The sequence below is a fragment of the Mytilus californianus genome, unplaced genomic scaffold (assembly GCF_021869535.1).
Source record: "Mytilus californianus isolate M0D057914Y unplaced genomic scaffold, xbMytCali1.0.p SCAF_14, whole genome shotgun sequence".
In the NCBI taxonomy this organism is placed as follows: Eukaryota; Metazoa; Mollusca; class Bivalvia; order Mytilida; family Mytilidae; genus Mytilus; species Mytilus californianus.
Window position 1 is genome coordinate 12962820 of NW_026262626.1, and position 21793 is coordinate 12984612.

At 33.1% G+C, this 21793-nt stretch overlaps 3 protein-coding genes across 4 annotated transcripts in view; all 3 read right to left on the minus strand.

The window, feature by feature from the left end:
• Positions 1-3448, minus strand: part of LOC127724219 (uncharacterized) — a 93593-nt gene extending 90145 nt beyond the window's left edge. The window contains exon 1 of the mRNA XM_052231116.1: positions 3428-3448. The gene's annotated coding sequence lies outside the window, so the exon portion shown is untranslated. The remainder of the gene's footprint in view (positions 1-3427) is intronic.
• Positions 1-21793, minus strand: part of LOC127724220 (probable RING finger protein 207 homolog) — a 107461-nt gene that overhangs the window by 13140 nt on the left and 72528 nt on the right. The window lies entirely within an intron of this gene.
• Positions 16999-20540, minus strand: LOC127724900 (uncharacterized). Its single transcript, XM_052231903.1, has 2 exons — positions 20530-20540; positions 16999-18802 (listed from the first exon to the last, which is right to left on the minus strand). Exons 1-2 carry the CDS (start codon positions 20538-20540, stop codon positions 17314-17316), a joined length of 1500 nt encoding a protein of 499 aa, XP_052087863.1. The 3' UTR covers positions 16999-17313.

A 21793-nucleotide genomic window follows, 5' to 3' on the forward strand; every position in this document is an offset into this window, starting at 1 on the left:
ATAGATTGACAGACAAATAGACAGGCCCATAGACAGACACATAGGCAGACCTATAGACATACACATAGACAGACAGACAGACCCATAGGCAGACCCATAGACAAACCCTTAGACATACCCATAGACAGACCAATAGATAGACAGACCCATAAACAGACAAACCCATTGATATACAGACCTATATAGATAGACAGACCCATAGACAGACACATATCATTTTCTTTGACACACAACGGATACGATCATGCACCGTCGTTGTCATATTATATGGCACGAAGAAAATTAGTTATACCTATTACGCCTATAATGCATAGGATGTGTAAGGAAAAGACACATATGACAGTCATGTTCTGTAATTGATTGATTGATTGATTGATCGTTGTTTGTTGACATCGAAACCTCTAGTGGCAAATATTTCGTGTATGTTTAGAATTAGAAATTATCAACAATTAATACAAAATTGCTGGTAAGTTTTGCAAACTAACAACATTAAAGAGTTGTTTGAAGGGTTCTTAAATGTGGCACCTTCCCTATAAAAGTCACTTGCTGCGTATTTATATAGCCAGCTCAGCCAGTTGCCCAATCCACTTTAGCAAGTTTATTTTATTGCCAGACTAGATCTAGAGAAGTCCAGGAATGACCATATTTCAATACCTCACTCAACCCTTTGGCATGTTTGGGTAATATGTATTTTCAAATCTGGCATATAAACTGACTGCAACTTAACAAAGACATTTGAATGCCGATAGGTCCAAATTTAATAGACTACAATGTTTTATTATTTCTTTTACATTAACAGATTAATGAAATTATGTTTTATAGGATTCGATTATTTAAAGTGTAGCGATTGTCTATAGTTCTAATATTTCTTTTCATATTATCGGATAACACCCTATAGTAAGTAAACGCTAAACATCGTATCTGTTCAGCTGTCAGCTATCACGTTTGTATTTGTTATGATAAAACAAAACAAAATTACAGACCCATAACTCTTCTGGTATATAAAAAAAATAATGATAACTAATTGTTGAAATTTATTTTGTTATACACGTATGAATAGAATGATATGTGGGTTATAGGTCAATGAGACATTTACCCGACGACACAAATAGCAAAAAGACATCTAGAGGGATCTATTTTTGTCAATGGGTTGTTGTCTCACATAAGTTTACCCAACATTCTCTTTTGTTAGTAATGTCTATTGTGTAGATGGGTTGCTGTCTCATATAAGTCCATCCTACATCTCCTTTTTTTCAAAATCAACTGTCTTTGGATTAATTTTGTAGATGGGTTACTGCCTCATGTAAGTCCACCTAACATCTTTTATTCAAATTGAACTGCCGTTGGCTTTATTTTGTCAATAGGTTGCCGTCTTAAATACGTTAAACCGACCTCTTCGTTTGTTTAAATTGCACTGTCTTAATTTTTTATCGGGTTGTTATACGTATATTTAACTGTGACATCTTCTTTTATTCATATGGATATTTATATTTATTTTGTCGATGGGTTGCTGTCTTACATACGTATACCAATAGATAGACAGACCAATAAACAGACAGACCCTTTACGTCAATTTTGTTGATGGATTATTGTCTCACTTTACAATACGTAGAACTGACAACTTCTTTCATTCATACTGAATTGTCTTTTGGTGTATCTTGTCGTCCGCTGCTTGTCTCATTGATGTATATCCGGCATCTCAAATTCTTCATAGCACACAATAAAATTAGACTATGTACTTAAAAATGACTTTATGTATACTAATAACCAGTATAATACCTGGTTGCTATTTTCATAGTTTGAATTTTCTCTCAGTCTGTATGCCATCTGTTAATGTATCCAACTAAAGTAAAACATATTCGTATACGTTTTATAAATATGTTATTGCTTTCTTGGAAAAATAAGTGTGACTTTGCATTATAATTTGGTTATTGTATGCTATCTAAGAAACAGGCAATATGTCCTCAATTTTAGAATTCATTCATACATTTTTGTATTATTCAAAACTACCAGTCATCAGTCGTTGAATCTTTACGACTTTTCCATCAAAGACTCCTATGATTGAATATTGGTACCGAAAAGAAACATGAACATAATTATAATGGTCTCGAAAAGAGAGACGAAAGATACCAAAGGAACATTCAAACTCATAAGTCGAAAATAAACTATGGCAAGAACGAAAAGACCAAAAGACAAACACCAGTAAACATAAAACAACATAGAAAACTATATACTGAGCAATTTGAATTCCACAAAAAAACCCTAGGTGATGACATGAGCTCCAGAAGGTTCAGCAGATCCTTAATTAACATATAATATAAGATTGAACAAAAATTCAGATCACACAAAATTAAGTGATTCATTGAAAATCATATAGGAAATCCAGATCAACAAAATGTTTAATAAGGTAAGTCGAATTTTGGAACAGTCAACCTTCATTTCTTACCATTCAAAATCATACAAAAACGCATCGTCACTGGATGAATTTGCAACTAACAATTCATTGGTAGATGTGTCATATTGCAGAGGCTGTGGGCATCTCAGTCCATCTTCCCTTGATCAGAGTTGTCTGTAGCGTTGTCCATCAGAAGAAATGGCGAACACATTGTGAGTACTACTCCCCACTACAAACACGTTACCATCATTGTCTACAGAGATACCTAGTGGAGACCGCAGAAGACTTTTATCACAGAACGTCCACAGTATGATACCATGGTATTCACAGCAGGTTACACTGTCATGTGTATAGTTTGTGTAGAACAGTTTATCACCGAATTTTGTAACGTACACAAAGATAGAATGTTTGTTATAAATAACATTTGTAATTGGTTCATCACTAAGACTGATCATCTGTAGTCCTTTCTCCCCGGCACAATTAAACAAATGTCCATCTTTGTATACTACCCCATCATTGTTGGAATCAACTTTTAATAAATTCCTCAGATTTTGCTTCTTTAAGTCGATTATATTAATCTGATTTAAATTGGCGGATGTTACAGCAATAGAATCATCACCAATAAATACCACATCAAACGTTTGACCAATTGTCTTTTCTCTTTTCAGTCCTGCCTTTTTTTTGATAGTTTATCCTGACTTTTTTTACATAAATTGTCATCCTGCCTTTTTTTTAATTTTTTTTTTGCCATGTTGCTCATCCAGCCTTTTTTTACTCAAAACTCCTGTCCTGCCTTTTTTTTTTTTTAATTTCATTCTAATTTAATATTCTCGACGACTTCCAGAAGGAGTGTTCGAATTCGTTAAAGGCGTTGGAAGTTTTGATGTCCTTTGTGAGTTCATTTATGTCGGTTAAACTTTTACAATCGTTGTGAGATTTCACACATTTCTTGCAGCATGGACAATCGTGTTTTCTACAGAACAACTCGTATTTCTCATTATGAAGTTTGCAGCTCTGAGCTATTTGCAGGACTTCGGTCGGTAACGTTTTGTATTCGGTGATGGAAACGGTTTCATGGTTTTTTGTTGCCTTGGAAACCGTGTGATGATTCTTGCTGTCCTCACATAGTCCTTCGTCACATTCGGAACACCATACTACTGAATGTTTGGTAATCTGAGGATTATCACAATCACCACAAATACTCCAATTGGTGGCCATAATCCTACAATAGATTGCATGTACTTAAATTAATACTTCATCCTATTCAAATCGTCATCTGAAAATGATTACTATACCGCGAGATTCTTGTGAAATTGACAGTTTGTCTACTTCCCATCGAGCGACAAATATTAGTAGTTCGTGCGTGTTCAGTACGAGCACACATTAATCAATACAAGAAAAAAGTAGGTTTTGTAATGTGGATGGACAAGTATTACCAGGCAGTATTTGAATTTTATTTGAAAAAGAGGGTAAAAATTTAGCCTCGCATCAGGTCCCCTACAGACATCTCAATAATTGATGCTATGGTTCTTTAACCTGCCCAGGACATGACATGATCTCATTGTATTTAACTTTCCTATTCCGGTCGCACGTTGCTGTGTATTTATACATCTCGCATGGATTTACCCCTGATAATGGGTCTAACTGTCGGGAGGAGAAGTACATGTGACCATATCACAAATCAAAACAGTTGGTGTAAGCGGAAAACACTATACCTAAATTTTGAAGTGTGGATCTAGGGTCATTACAAGCGTGTTTGTTTTTGGTAGTTGAGCAAAACTGTATTGAAATTTAAAAATGTTAATTATGCTGAAATGTCTCGCCTACTTCACTGATCATGATTGAAGTTATATTGAAAGTCTTTTAGATTAATGTTTAGTAGAAGTATCATACAAATTTTAAATGATCAATAATCGAAGTAAATGAGGTTATGGTCAGATGCAATGGCATTTTTGTTTTTGTTTTTACAACTATTAAACCTTTTCTCGTGTATATTCAATATATTTCTGCAATACGTAACCATTCAAAAACTTAAATCAATTTCAGGTGATGATGATGATGATGATGATGATGATGATGATGATGATGATGATGATGATGATGATGATGATGATGATGATGACGACGATTACGACGACGATTATGATGATGATGATGATGACGACGACGACGACGACGACGACGATTAGGATGATGATGAGGAGGAGGGAGGAAAAGTAGGACTAAGACGACGACGATAATGACGATGACGATGATGATCATGATCATGATCATGACGATGACGATGATGATGATGATGATGATGATGATGATGATGATGATGATGATTATGATGATGATGATGACGATGGTGAGGATGAGGAGAATGAGGATGAGGATTTTCACGTCCAGGGGCAAATATTATACGCATCCTGACATGTATTAGACTGACATGACGAGGTAGATTTTTACGGGCTATAGTTCAAAAAGTGACCGACCGAACGTACGACGTGCTGCTCTACTCTGCAGACACGCTATTCAGGCTCATAGTCAATAACTCGCATTATTGTCGCATGCTTAGCCAAAAAGCAGCAAATACCAGTTTTTCTCTAGTCTTTGGGTTCGTGCACAGAAGTAAAACACGACGGCCAAAATCAGCTTTTTTATCACTTCACGCTTGTCGTACTTTGAATATATACTAGTAAAAAAAGTTTAGAAAGAGATATTTTTAGTTTCATATTTCAAAAAAACTATACTTCTAAAGAAACAATAAGTTTTGTAATAAAGGAAACTAACCAAAAGGTTCAATTTTTACTCGAAAAAAATTCGATTATAAAATTTATTTCTGCAACTTTGGAAGTTTTTCATATACAGATTTTGTAATTAAAACAACTGTTGCTAAACTTTATTTACCCTGGTCTTTATTATAATTGGTAAATAAGTTATACCACCATACATGTAATTTTAAATATAAAAAGGGAGAAAACTGTTCTTTACGGTCAACGTACCCTTGCAATCAAATTTACGTGTTATGACATGTCGCAACTAACAATTTAGTAAAAATAATTTGTCAATATCTTATACGGTTTTTGAAAAGAACTGAAAATAAGCCAAAATCAAAATTTTGAATATGACCTTGACCTTTGACCTTGAACTAATTTTTTTGGACCAAGGACCTCAAATCAAGAGACCCTACGTCTCTATCACTTATGGTTTACCAGTTAGAAATGCATATCACTTATATCAAATGAATAAGGGGTAATAACTCTCATATGGAGTCTCCCGATAGCTTCGATCCAATGGTCATCCTAATCCTGAAGATGTAACGAGCAATTTGGTAAAATAAATTTATCGTAAACTTTTACGGTTGCGAAGGAGTAGTGGCCACATGAAAAACAGAGTTTGGGGAGATAACTCCTACAACGTAAAGTGTTCGGTTAAACAGTGTCAGTTTCAAAAGCGTATAAACTGTGCGATATCATATACCAAATATCTAAAAAATAATAATCAGAACAAAATCATAGGTCTTTCCACGGAAAAGTGGAAAGACAAAACTCCATACAAAATCGAAGGGAACAATAAAAAAAAAGTTGAAATAGGCAACATTGGTTAATAAAGTTAAACATTAAAGAATTAAACGGAAAGTTGATCAAAATGAAATAAAAAAGTATACAAATTCTACATTATTTAGTTAAATTGTGTGTGTGTGTTTGTGTCCGTGTGGATATCTGTGTAAATTGTGACAGTATTATACAGAGAAACAATGACACAAATTACATACCTAAATTAGTCTTATAGATAGAACATTAAAAAGTTTCTTTAGAAAACATGGAGAAGGTGAATGCTCACATGATGTAATGTTTGTAAGACAGGATACATAATTCTTTAAATAAATATAACAGAGATAATGTTTCCTCCGAATTTATTGTTAGTATACAACAGTGAACAAACAAACTCTCACACATCTGATTGACCTGGCTTTCTTTTATATGCGTATCAGGATTTTATTGAACTTTATTTATCAGATTATTGTAAACAGCTGTTCTATATTAATTAAGTGCATTTTTTCATTTAATCATATAGATAAGGGTCTGAATGTGTAGAGGTCCTTCATTTCTATACTCGTTAGTTTTGAATTCATTTTCCTCTATTAATTATTTTAGACCCTATTTTTACCAATCCACCTTATGTGTCGACTAGGTTTTCGTTCCTTTTCGTAATATGATTTTAATTCATATTACTTTTTATCAGACGATTTTAAACAGCGTTTTTGTAATGAAGCAAGTGAGTATTAAATATATAGATAAGGGTCTGAATAGTGATCCTTCGTCATTTCTCAGTATATTCGTTATTTTTAAAGCCATTTTACTCTTATTTTTTAGCACCCAAGGGTGAATGAGAAATAAAAACCTGGTCACTATTGGTTATCTTCCGACCGGTAGGGCAGTTAAATCCTTGCTTAAGTGGTCCTTCAATTTGTTTTGCGGGATGTATAAATACTCAGCCACGTGCTAAAGTGGTCTTCCTGTTGGTATTGCGGGATGTATAAATACACAGCCGTGTTCTAAAGTGGCCGTCCTGTTGGTTTTGTGGGATGTATTAATACACAGCCACGTGCGATCAAAATGGGAACGTTAAAGCCGATACCTCGTGTAGAGAAAGTGTCCCGCTTACTACACGTAAAGGGTCTGTTAATTTCAGTCCCAATTCTATATAGTTTTACCCTCATTTTTCTCTGGCAGTCCGAATTTCCTGCCTTTCATCCCGGTCGACCCCTATTACAGGATATACCTATAGTAATTATGTTAATTTGTTCTCGTCCTAAATATGCATGAAATATTTGTCACTAGAAGTAAAGCAAACAAAACGCAATCAATATATTCTTTAGATTTGGGTCTATTATTCCTTAGGAAAGACATTGATATGCTTTATTACAAATTGACACTTGATTTAAGTACTAACCCCTCCCCTGTAATTTTAATTATGAAATTTTCGAAACAAATGGATCCAAAGGATCGGTCGACAACTATACTTTATTCATAAGATAGTTTCTTCAATATACCGTTGTTATTCATATGTGGGAGCTAGTAGCTAGAGCATCCATCGAATGAGTGTATCCAAACTGAGATACTGGGCATTGCACACGACCTTGTCTTCCTATGCTGACTTTGACATCATTTTCTGTACAGTAATTTTCTTTACAGTACACCCATCGATTTTAAATTTGAATTATTTCTTTGTTACATATTAAGACAAAAATCATGATTTCATTCTAGTTGTGAAATCAGTAGAATATAACTTCATTCGTGTTGTGAAATCAGTAGAATATAACTTCTACTTCGCACTAGATCGTTTGCCATTAAAGCTGATAAATAAAACTCGGTATTGGATAGCTTCAATATTAAGGTACAGACATTTCATAGACACAAAGACAAAAATATTTAATTCATGAAATATTCGTGAGTTATTGCAGTATTTTAAACTAGTACCATTTTTGTTAAAAAAATATGAGAACATCCTTTCGCATTGGATTTGTGCATGCGAAAAAGTAACTACCCCTGGTTTATTTTTATCACGGTCAGTCTGGAGATATTGGCAATATAAGAGAGTTCAGAATGAAAAGTAGTTTATAGAATTACCGATTAAAAGGTGAGACATTTGGGTTTTTTATGATATAACATTGGACATCTGGTTTTGGAAATATCGATTGTTACGTATGGTTTAACGTGGGTCATTAGTTTTTACCCCCGATATCACGTGACATTTGATATTAGTTGTTATTGGCTTTGAACAAGCTTTCAGTAACTGTGAATATTCTCAGATCTGTACTATGGGTCTTTTTTGTTGTTAGGGATGATGGATGGATATATACCCTGCCACTTAAGCTTCCTGTCTGTGTTTTGTTTGATGTTTATCTTTGTATCGATCTGATGAGTTAAGCCTTTTTCAACTGAATTTTATAGTTGTTCTTATGTTGCGCTGTAACATTTCGCCACATTCGTTATGTGCTTATCCCAAGTCAGGAGCATGTAGTTCAGTGGTTGTCGTTTTTCACGTCCGTCATATTTGGTTTGTTTTCGTAAATTGTTTTGAAATGAATTAGGCCGGTAGTTTTCTCATTTGAATTGTTTCATATTTTTCATGTCGGGGCCTTTTATAGCCGACTATACGGTATTTTTTATCTCTCTTTGTTGAAGCCCATACGATTGCCTATACATGGTGACATCCACTTTATTTGAGCTTTGTTGGATAGTTGTTTCATTGGCAATCATAGCACATCTTCTAATTTTTATGTGATATTTCGATTTCGTTTGTGTTGCTCTGCCTTTAGTTTTTAATGTTGTATTTTATATTCTGTTGATTGTCTTTAAGTTATTTTTCGTTTTTTTTCCATGGCGTTGTCAGTTTTTTTTTTTTCGACCTTTGGTATCTTTCGCCTCCCTTTTATATCACGTTTGACATCAATCATCGCGTAAGATTTCACATGGAACATCGGCTTTTGTTTAGCGATGCCACGTCTGTTATTAATTACTTTTATTTTTGTTAAAATACTTTTTTGTTTATTTTGTCGATGGGTTATTGTCTCATATACGTATTCTAGAAGTCTTTTTTATCCATTTGATCTATCTTTTGATTTATTCTGTTAAGGGGACGACCATTTGATATTCTGGTGGGGGGCTAGGAGGGTTTGTTTTGGATGGGTTTTTTTATTTTTTTAAACTATAAGGAAAGATTTTTTATTTTTTTCACTGTTAAAGCAAGATTTTTAATTTTCAGTAAAATAAGGTATATCTCTTCTTCTTTATATACAGAAAAACATCAACTGGATGATGATTACTTTATGGCGCATGCCTAATTTAACACTATTGTTAATGATTACAAATTCATTTTTCTAATTTCATAATAATTTTTCAATTTTTATATTCTCAAGTAATATTTTTCAATTTTTATTTTTTTATTTTTGGTATAATATATAAACAAGATACAGATTATGCATGAAAGACTTTGTAACTGTTAAGGAAAATTTCTCTGGTGTGTTTCTCTTTAAACACTCAGTACTAGTAGTGGTGCTGCTGGCTATTGGTTCTGGTAATTTTTTCCAGTTTTTTACAGTTTGACAGAAAAAAGAAAACTTGTAACTGTCTTTGCTGCATCGAATCTGCCGGTATGTTTGTTTGTGGTTAGACCTGGTGTTTGCTTTGCTTTTAATTAGTATGTCAAAAAATAGTATGGCAATTTTGTTGTTGATGATTCTGTGGAACATGTTTTATCGGCTTTTAAGTCTTCTTTCTTGTAATGATGGCCAGTGAAGTGTGTTAATATAAAAAAGAAGATGTGGTATGATTGCCAATGAGACAACTGTCCACAAGAGACCAAATGACAAAGAAATTAACAACTATAGGTCACCCATACCACACAGTCAGCTATAAAAGGCCCCGATATGACAATTTAAAACAATTCAAACGAGAAAACTAACGGCCTAATTTATGTACAAAAAAATAATCGAAAAACAAATATGTAACACATAAACAAACGACAACCACTGAATTACAGGCTCCTGACTTGGGACAGGCACATACATACAGAATGTGGCGGGGTTAAACATGTTAGCGGGATCCCAACCCTCCCCTAACCTGGGACAGTGTAGTAACAGTATAACATAAGAACGAACTATAAAAATCAGTTGAAAGAGGCTTAACTCATCAGATGGATAAAAATACAAATACTACAAATACAAGTGGATTGGCCAGGTACTTGTACATCCAAACAACAAAAAGACACTAAGTACAGATCTGAGAGTACTCGCAGTTACTGACAGCTAGTACAAAGCCACTAACAACTAATAAAAAAATCATGCATCTAAGACTAAATTATCAATCTGTACACATCCAACATCCAATGGATTTAGTGTAAAGACGTCATAAACAGTCAGAGAAAAACATGACCTTGTGCAATGCCAAAATACAGATATCGACAGGTTGTAGATCCATGAATGTGTATATGTATATAACAATAATATTTAGTTTGCTTTTAATTTATTGATAACAAAATCATGTTTGTAACACTTTCATTATATTGGTATTTAGAACATACATATCTTGCTGCACGTCTATGAACTTTTTCTGTGGAGTTAATGTTCTCTGTTGTGTAAGGGTCCCAGACGGTACATCATTATTCTAGTTTTGGTCTGATAAAGGCTTGGTATGATCGGTCTTTAATAGTTACTGAGTATATTTTTAGATTTTTTCTGATGAATTCAATAGTCTTGTTTGCTTTAGACGTCATGTTCTGAATGTGTTTGTTTTTCTTTAGATTTGATGATATTGTTACTCCGAGGTATTTTGCATTTTCAACTGAATCAAGAATGTGACCATGCATATTATAATGAAAATGAATAGTTGTTTTCTTTGTGGTCACACGGAAAATGTTGCATTTGTCAGGATGAAACTGCATTAGCCAGTCTTGTTCCCATTTGATTGTCCCTTTTATGTGCTCTTGGAGTTTTAGACGATCTGATGTTGATTTTATCTGTATTGAAAATCATGCTGTCGTCAGCAAAGGGCCTGATTTGACTGTGATATAAATAGTGTGAATTTCTTTAAAAGTACAAATATAAACGCTGAAAAAAGTATCCAATAACAAAAAAATATTATCATACATTGAGGAAAACAATTCTAAATAACTCTAGATACATGTACATAGAAAATTTAATTTATTATAAAGGATTATAATAAGATTTATCTTACCTCATTTATTTATACATTTCTAGGAATATGATTGGTTAAAAGCAATCACGTGGAGACCGTGTATATTTCATATGGGGTTAGTAGGGTTCCATATGGGGTTAGTAGGCGGGGCTTATTTCAATTCACGGTAAGTAGTGGTGTTACGTCCCTTTATAAAAACAACACGGTGACGAGGAAAAATGTTAAAAGTTTCAACAGATGAAGAAATTGATAATAAAACACATTTAAAGCTAACAAGTTGTTATTGTGTAGACCAATGGAAGTAGGTTCTAAATACTAACGGTATTGAAGACTAGATCACTTTGATAGGCCACTAGTCTAAATACCAAATGATAGATAGTCGGTAAGATAAATTCGTTACATAGTGTGCTAGTGACCTAATACGATATATATATGTATAAGCTCACTATCACACTATATACATATGTAACTAATAATACTGAATTGGTCCTAGACCCGACTAATTTTAATATAACTCGATGAGATGAAACACATTATGTACCATTTAATCCAATTAATCATCATCCTCTGGAAACGAATCTTATGAACTCAAAACTGTATATATTGCATACGTACAAAAACAATAAAGGTAAAAATAGGAAAACGTATTAAAGTGAGACAATATACCTCAAGTGAACTGAAACCCATTTTCAGACATTTAAAAAACATGGATATTTATGTATGATGTTGTTTATATAGAATAAAAGATTTGTGAAGTTCATTCCCAAACAAATATGGAAAAACAAGAATTGTGGTAGAATCTGGTGCCATCTCATACGTTAAAACATGCATTTAAAAAAGTTTAAAAGCCTGCCGAGTTATATTATTTATTTTCAACACATTGTAGGTCGGGTTATTTATTTTCAAACTACCACAGAACAAACCATTCATTTTTGTCATAATCAAGGCTGAGTCATTAATTTTCAAAATCCTCCTCCCCACCCCGAATATCAAATGGTCGTCCCCTAAATGGTTTCTGTAATACGTCCACCCAACATCGTCTTTTATTAAGATTAAACTGTCTTTGGTTTCTATAGTTTTACATCTGCTGTCGGTCATACTGTTGATATAGCTTTTACATTTGTTGCCGTCTCTTATACGTATACTCTAAAACTCCTTTTGATGAAACTTAACTGTATTGATTTATTTTGTCGCTGGGTCACTACCTGATAAAGGTTTACCCGATATTTTCTTTTGTTCATATTGAAATGTCTGTTGTCTTCCAGATCCCAATCATTGTTACACTAACCTCTTATGTTTTTGGATTGCTCACGGAACTATAAACAACAGTCATGCAAAAAATAAGAGGTTTTAAAATAACTACATGTAGCTGTAAAACAAGGTTTGAGCCACCATTTGCTATAGCTATGGAAGATGTACCTGTACCAAGTCGGAGATATAACAGTTGTTTTTCATTGTTCCGTTGGTTAATACAGTCTAACAGTATTTCTGTTGATAAATTTTTCATATTTATTTTTATTTATTTCTTAAATGGGTAACTATCTTATATATAAAAATGAGTATAATTACAAATGAGACAAATCATTTTGTCACGTTATATTGTCTTTAAATTGATTTTATCTTTTGGTTGTTATCTCGTATACGAATACCGGAATATTTTCAATATAAATGTAACTGTCTTTCGATTCATTTTGTCGACAGGTCGCTGTCACATATATGTATATGGATATCTAGCATCTTCTTAAATTCATATCAAACTGTCCTTTGCTTAATTTTATCGATAGTTTGCTGTCTAGTATACGTTGATACAACACCCTATTTATTAATATTAATTAAACAGACTTTTTGTTAATTTTGTCGTTCGGGTTTTGTCTCCTATAGGGGTAAATTCAGTAAATAATCTCCCATTGACTTTTATGCTTATCTATGTCTTGAATTAAATTTATACCTGATTTACTGTTAGAAATCAGAAGCTTTCATATATCATTCATTAAAGTACAAATGTAGCCCCATCTTTTGCAACAATAAAAATATAGGGTCATGCGGCATTTTTGGGCATTCACATGGCCTTGTTTACAAACACTGTAGATTCGCACTTAATTCCATCACTGACACCCATTACTTTTCAACCCTGTAGTAAAAAAAAAATTAGTGCATTCAGCGTTTACTCTAGTTTTGATCCATCTATCAACAAATATTACAAACATTATCTACCAATCAGAAGAGCACAGGACTTCAGTTTTATACAGAAAGCTCTCCCCCAAATGGGCGGTCCCTAATGACGTATATTTATTTACTGAATTTACCCCTATACGTATACCCGACAACTTTTGTCAAACATATTGAACTATTTTGTATCCTTTTGTTGATGGGTTCATGTCTCATATACATGAACGTTTATCCAACATTTTCATTGATTTATATTATACTGTATTTTGGTTTATCTTAACGACTATTCACTGATTCGTAAAATCTTGTTAATTTCATATTGAATTGTTTGGGTTTTTTTTTGTTAATGATGCAGATAGGTTGCTGTCTCATATAGATATGTCCGAATATTGTTTTATTCACCGTGCACATAATGATTAGAAAATGCACTTTATATCAGTAGAATGTCTCTTTATTGACAATCATACCATGCACATCTCTCTATTGACGATCATATCACATCCCCTTATTGACAATTATACCACATCTCCTCATTGACAATCACATTCCATCTCTTCATTGACAACCACACCACATCTCCTTATGGCAATCACGACCACGTCTCCTTATGACAATCATGACCACATCTCCTTATTGACAATCATATCATATTCCTTCATAGACAATCATACCACGTCTCTTTAATTACAATCATACCATGCATATCCCTTTATTGACGATCATGTAAAATCTCTTTATTGACAATCATACTACATCTCTTTATTTACAATCATACCACGTCCGTTTATGGACAATAATACCACATCTCTTTATTGACAATCTGTCCATGTACATCTCTTTATCAACAATCATGCATCTCCTTATTGGCAATCATACCACATCCCAATCATTGACAATCGTACAACACCCCTTTATTGACAATAATACCACATCCATGTATTGACAATCATACCACGTCTCTGTATTGACAATCATACCAAGCACATCTCTTTATTGACGATCATTTCACATCCCTTTTTTGGCAATAACTTACGATATCCCCTTATTGAAAATCATACCACGTATGGTTATTGACAATCATACAACATTTCTTTATTGACAATCATACCACATCTCCTTGTGGACAATAATACAACGCCTTTTATTCGTTTTGATTCTTTTTATTATTTTGACATTAATATATTACTGTATATGTATACGTTTATAACCGACATTCTCTTATGGTTGTGGCCTGTTATCTATTTCTTGCATTAATATATAATTCTCGTATCACACTGCACGGAGTGTGAAACGAAAAAGTGATACGAAAATCTGCGTTAATTTGATTGGCTTATCCAGTATCACAAGACGATATTACGGCATTTCAATTGGCTATTCGTTAGGTCATTGATAAATTTCAAAGGTTAAGACGATGTACATTTCGTCCATGGCAACGGACATATGTGGTTTCTTCAATAGTATACAAAACACTTACACATTTCACCTGACAATCTCCTTTTTGTCAAATTTTATTACATTCTGAAGCGTACAAAAAGTCTTAAAATGTCTGATGTTAAAGTTTGACACCAGAAAACGACATATGAAGTCATACAGGAATGTGCAAAATACTAGATCAACATTTCGCGGAATTTTTAATTTACACATAGAGAGTGTTAACCATAAAAGAAATAGGTTTAACAACTTGTGAAATTGGATATCGCTTGATATCAACTCTCGTTATTTAATTTAAATAGTAATAATAAACTCGCCGAATGCTCGTTTGTTATTATATTGAAATTAAATAACTCGAGTTGATATAAAGCGATATCCCATTCTCACTTGTTATGAAACCTATAATTTTCTTTTTTTGTATCGAATAGTCTTCATGTTAAATTTGTCCATGGCTTGTAATCACAAATAAGTGTACCCAATTTCTTTGTTTCTTCGTACTGAATTGTATTTTGATTTATTTTGTTCGTAGGGTTGTTGTCTCATAAACGTATATCAGACATCTTTCATTTATATTGTACTGTCTTTTGACTTAATTAATTGATGGGTTGCTGTCTCATATTTGTATACCCAACATCTTCTTTTATTCATATTGAACTGTCTTTTGGTAAATTTTGTTGATGGATAGCGGTTTCACATACATATACTTGATATCTTCTTTTATTGACATTGAACTGTCTTTTGCTTTATTTTGTCGATGCGTTGCTGTCTCATATATATGTATGTATACCCGATATTTTCTTTTATTGATATTGAAATGTCTTTTGGTTTATTTTGTTGATGGGTTTCTGTATCATAGAAGTCTAACAGATATCTTCTTTTGTTCAAATTGTTTTCTGTTTTGGATTTATTTTGTCGTTGGGATGTTATGTGTCTTAATGTTAGGTTTGTCAATGGATTGTTATCTCAAAAAAACATACCCGACACATCTTGTATTCATATTTATCTGTCTGTTGGTTAGTTTTTCGAAGAATTGCTGTCTCATATACGTATACCTGACATCTTCTTTCATTCATATTAACCTACTTAACTGTCTTTTTATTTTGTCGATCGGTTGCTGTCTCATATACGTATCCCCCTACAGTCTTTTTTATTGAAATTGAATCGTCCTAGGGTACCGTTTGTTGATCGGGAGCTGTCTTATTGATGTATACCCGACATCCACTTTTGTTTTTTGATTTATCCACAGTAGTTTATTTTTTCTGGGTATGCTATCTGTCAATGTCTTCACCTGAAGTAAAAATACTCGTATACGTTTTGTTAATATTTGATTTTCTATCTTGGAAAAAAAGTGTTTCTTTGCATTCATAATACTTTGGTTATCTTATTCTATCTGAGAAACAGGTGACCTTCTGCTGTTGTCTGTTCTATGGTCGGGTTGTTGTCTCTTTGACACATTCCCCATTTCCATTCTCAATTTTATACTATATGTCCTCAATTTTAGAACTCGTTCATACATTTTTGTATTATTCAAAATTAACAGTCAAGATGTGTTCTACAAGGATCACCAGTACTTCGCCTTTCATTTGATACCAAATTACCAAAATATATTCTACATAGTGTGATATTTACAACTATGCGTAGGAACTATTTTGTTTTAAATACTACTACTTTCCAGTATGTTCTTTTCGACAAGGACCGATTTTGTGGTGTTACATCTTATAAAGTCGATCCGAATTATTAATGCAAAAAATTCCGCTATAGCCGGCGCTAGAGGCCGTCTTAAACTAGCAGTGAGGTGATATTTTTTTTTTTTTGCTCCTTGTTGAAGACCTTACTGTGACTTTGAGATGAAGAAACGCAATAAAAGCGTTGTTCCTTTTATTTTTGTGTAATTGATTTTTGCTCTACATGTACTGATTTTGTGTGATGGATGGATGCCCCAAATCCTGTTTTTCTCTAAATTGAACCAATATTGTTTTTCAATCCAACAAAACTTTGGGATTCAGAGCAATCTTCTTATTTTAATCATTACGACTTTTCCATCAAAGATTTTATATTGATACCAAAAAGGAAATAATAACATATTTATAACTGTCTCAAAAAGAGAGACAAAAGATATAAAAAGGACATTCAAACTGATAAGTCGGAAATAAACTGACAACGAAATGGCAAAAATCGTAACACAACATAAAATACTAGTAATAAAAACTGGGCAACACGAACCCTGGAAAAAACCGCGGGTGATCTCAGGAGCTTTAGAACGGTAAGCAGATCATTAATTAATTAACATATTAATCAAATTTAAACAAAATCAGATCTGATTGAATTAAAATGATTAATTTAAAACAATGTTGGTAATCTAGATCAACAAAATGTTAAATAAGGTCAACTTAAATAAGGTAAGCCGGATTTAAAAAAAAGTCAACCTTCGTTTCTTATCATTTAACATCATACAAAAATGCTTCATCGGATTCATTTGCAACTAGCAATTCATTGGTAGATGTGTCATAATACAGAGCCTGTGGGTATCTCAGTCCATCTTCCTTTGATAAGAGTTGTCTGTAGCGTTGTCTATCAGGAGAGATGACGACCACATTGTCAGAACAACAACCCGCTACAAACACGTTACCATCATTGTCTACAGAGATACCTAGTGGATACAGCATGAACACTTGTATCACAGAACGTCCACAGTATGTTACCATGGTAATCACAACAGGTTACACTGTCATTGTCGCTGTTTGTGTAGAATAGTTTGTCACCGAATTTTGTAACGTACGAATATTCTGTGAGTTTGGTATTGGTAATATTAGTAACGGTTTCGTCACACAGACTGATCATCTGTATTCCTTTCTCCCTGGCACAATAAATCAAATGTCCATCATTGTATACTACTCCACCATTGTATGAATTTACTTTTATCGATTTCTTCAGTTTTTGCTTCTTTAAGTCGATTATACTAATCTGATTTGAATTGCTGGATGTTACAGCAATAGAATCATTACCAATAAATACCACATCAAACGTTTGACGAATTGTCTTTATTTCGAAATCTTTTGATCCGTCTGATTTGAGTACTCTTATTCTATCGTCAAAAGAAGAGGAGAATACCATCATATCACCAGGAAGTAGTGAACAACCATATACCTCTGACAACTCTGTATTGATACGTTTCTGTAATGTTAGACTCAGATTTTTGATATTTCTGGTTGGAAGAGCTACCATAATCTGGGATTGTCTGTCCTTCCGTTTCTGAATGGAAAAATCACATTGATCAGAACTGACATTAATTTCTCCAAACTTTTGTACGCTGGCTGTTATTTGCTGTAAAGACTTGTTAATTTGGCATGAAATATTGATTTGATTTGTGGTGTCGCTTGTGGTAATCGATTGAATGAATTTTTCTTCGCCTGCAATATCTTTTTCGATATTTTTAATGGTTAAAAATGTTTGAAGTTCGGAGGCATGCTGTTTAATACTAGCAATGTTTTCTTGTACTTCAGTGATCTCTTTTTCCTTCGTTTTCAGAGTAGTCAACAATTTTTCTATTTTGCTTTTTTCTTTTTGTTCAACTCTCATTAATTCTTTAATCAAGTCATCCTGAAGTTTATCAAGGTGGTGATTTACATTTATCCTGGTTTGTTTTATTTCTGCTACAATTTCTCTTTTCTTGTTTTCTAGCAATGTTAAATTTTCTTTCCGGTTAGTATTGAGTCGTTTAATATTCTCGATGACTTCCAGCAGGATTTGTTCGAATTCGTAAAAGGCGTTTGAAGTTTTGATGTTCTTTGTGAGTTCATTTATGTCGGTTAAACTTTTACAATCGTTGTGAGATTTCACACATTTCTTACAGCATGGACAATCGTGTTTTCTACAGAAAAGTTCGAATTTCTCAATATGAAGTTTGCAGGTCTGAGCGATTTGGAGGACTTCGGTCGGTAGCTTTTTGTATTCGGTGATAAAAACGGTTTCATGACTTTTTGATGCCTTGGAAACCGCGTGATGATTCTTACACTCTCCACATAGTCCTTCGTCACATTCGGAACACCAGACTACTGACTGTTTGGTAATCTGAAGATTTTCACAAACACCACAAATACTCCAATTGGTGGCCACAATCCTATAATAGATTGCATGTACTTGAGTGAATACTTTATCATATTCAAATCGTCATCTGAAAATGATCACTATACCAAGAGATTCTCGTGTAATTGACAGTTTGACATTTGTCTACTTCTCAACGAGCGGCAAATATTAGTATTCCATGGGTGTTCAAGACGAGCACAAATTAAACAATATTGGAAAAAGTAGGTTCTGTAATGTCGATGGACAGGGATTACCAGCCAATAATCGAATTTCTATTTGAAAGATAGGGTTACACCACGACGAGGTAGAAATTAAGTCTCGCAACAGGTCACCTACAGACCTCTCAACAATTGATGCTATGGTTCTTTAGCCTGCCCAGGACATGACATGATCTAATTGTATTTAACTTCCCTATTACGATCGGACGTGGATTTCTATTTATACATTCCGCACGGATTTCCCCCCTGAACACGGATCTTACTGCCGGGTGAAGAATAAAGGCAACAGTAGTATACCGCTATTCGAAATTCATAAATCGATTGAGAAAAAAAACCAAATCCGGGTTACAAACTAAAACTGAGGGAAAGACATCAAATATAAGAGGAGAACAACGACACAACAGAAAAACAACACTAAAATGCAACACACACAGAAACGAATTATAATATAACAATGGCCATTTTCCTGACTTGGTACAGGACATTTTAAGAAAACAATGGTGGGTTGAACCTGGTTTTGTGGCTAGCCAAACCTCTCGCTTTTATGGCAATGTTAAATATAACATTAAAATGACAAGACCTACATGACAAGACTACAATACAAATAAATGGGAGAACATACAGGACAGAGACACACACAAATAATAGCAATCAAAATACTGGTGACCATATCACTATACAAAACAGTTGGTGCAAGTGTAAAACACTATACTTAAATTTTGAAGTAAGGGTCGAGTGTCATTGCGACGGGCGTAAAACCTCGGGTACGTAAATTCAAGCGTTTTTGTTTTTGTATTTTAGCAAAACTACATGTATTGAAATAAATAGAAAAAAAAACGAGCTGAAAATTAATGTCTCGCATAATTTACTGATAATGATTGAATTTATACTGAAAGTCTTTTAGATTAATGTTAAATAGAAGTATCATACAAATTTAAAATGATCGATAATCAAAGTAAATGAGGTCATGGTCTGCAATTGTTGTTGATGATGATGATGATGATGATGATTGATTTATTTTAAAATCCGGGGGGAAATATTACACGCACCCTGCCCTGTATTAGACCGACATTAGGAAGATTTTTACGGGCTAAAGTTAAAAACAAAAACGGCTTAATGTAAGACCTTACTCTCTGCAGACGCGATATTCTGTTTCTGATAACACTTCTTATTGTCGCATGCTTAGCAAATTAGCGGCAAATATCACTTTTTTAAGTCTTTGAGAATCGTGCATAAAAGTAAAACACGACGGCCACAGTCTCTTTTAATTTAGAATGTAAAATTAAATGTTCGCAGGAACAACAATCATCTATTGTATCACTTCACACTTGTCGTACTTTGAATATAATTATACAAGTAACACAAATTTAGAAAACAGATATGTTTAGATTCATATTTCGAAAAAAAAAACTATACTTCTAAACAATTACAATAAATACAGTTTTGTAATAAAGAAATAAACCATAAGGTTCAATTTTCAATCGAAAAAACCTCGAATGTAAAATTTATTTCTGCAATTTATATGTTGCTAAACTTTATTTACTTAATACACATGTTAACTACAACGTTAGATTTCATGTGATCTTTAATAACTTATAAATATTATCGTTAACTAAACAAAGAAAATAAAGATAAAAGTCAATCCAAAATTGAAGGGACCAATAAAAAAATTGAAATAGGCAACATTGGATAATAAAGTAAAATATTCAACGTGTTCGAACATATCTCATAAAAGAATTAAAACGAAAGTTGAACAATATAAAATAAAAAAGTAAACAGACTCTACATTATTTAGATAAATTGTGTGTGTGTTTGTGTCTATGTGGATGTCTGTGTAAATTGTGACTGTGTTATACAAAGAAACAATGATACAAATTACATACCTAAATTAGTCTTGTAAATAGAACATTTCTTTGGAAAAGGAAGGTAAATGGTCACATGATTTAATGTTTGTAAGCCAGGAGACATAATTCTATAAATAAATTGAATATTCGTGTATGTATATACATGATATACTAGTGCACAAACAAACTCTCACACAGCTGATTAACTTGGTTTCCTTTAATATTCATATCATGATTTTATATAAATTTGTTTATCAGATGATTTAAAACAGCTTTTTTATATCAATTAAGTTAATTTTTTCATACTAAAAATAGAGATGAGGTGTCTGAATCTGTAGAGGTCCTTCATTTCTATACTCGCAAGTTCTGATGCCATTTTTCTTCATTCTTTATTTTTTAGGCTCACTATTTCCTATTCTGTATATATTTTTGTAGACAATTTTTCTCTGTTCCTTATTTTATGCCCTATTTTCTACCAATTCACCCTAGTCTCGACTATGTTTTCTTTCCTTTTCGTATTATGAATCTATATTTGTTTTTTATCTGACGATTTTAAACAGCTATTTTGTTATTAAGATAGTGAACATTACACACACACACACACACACACATATATATATATAATATATGGCGATGAAAAACCGTTTCGATTCCTAACATCACTGAAGAGACATAAATTGTCGAAATCCAGATATGGTGTACAAAAACCTTTGCACCTTTTGTTTGCGGTATGTCATCTTTTCCGCAAGTTTATTGTTTTCTGTTTAGTTTTAAATTTATAATTAAGATCCATTTATTACATCGGTGATCCGTTTATTTGGCAATCGCCAATGGCAGTCAGCAGGGTTTAAGATCATTTGTTGTTCGACCTGTTAGTCAAATGCGTTTTGTTAAAATATACTTTTTCACCTTTTTGGTCTTTTGGAAAATGTGGTTTGTGCTGTATTTAGACCCCTCTCACTA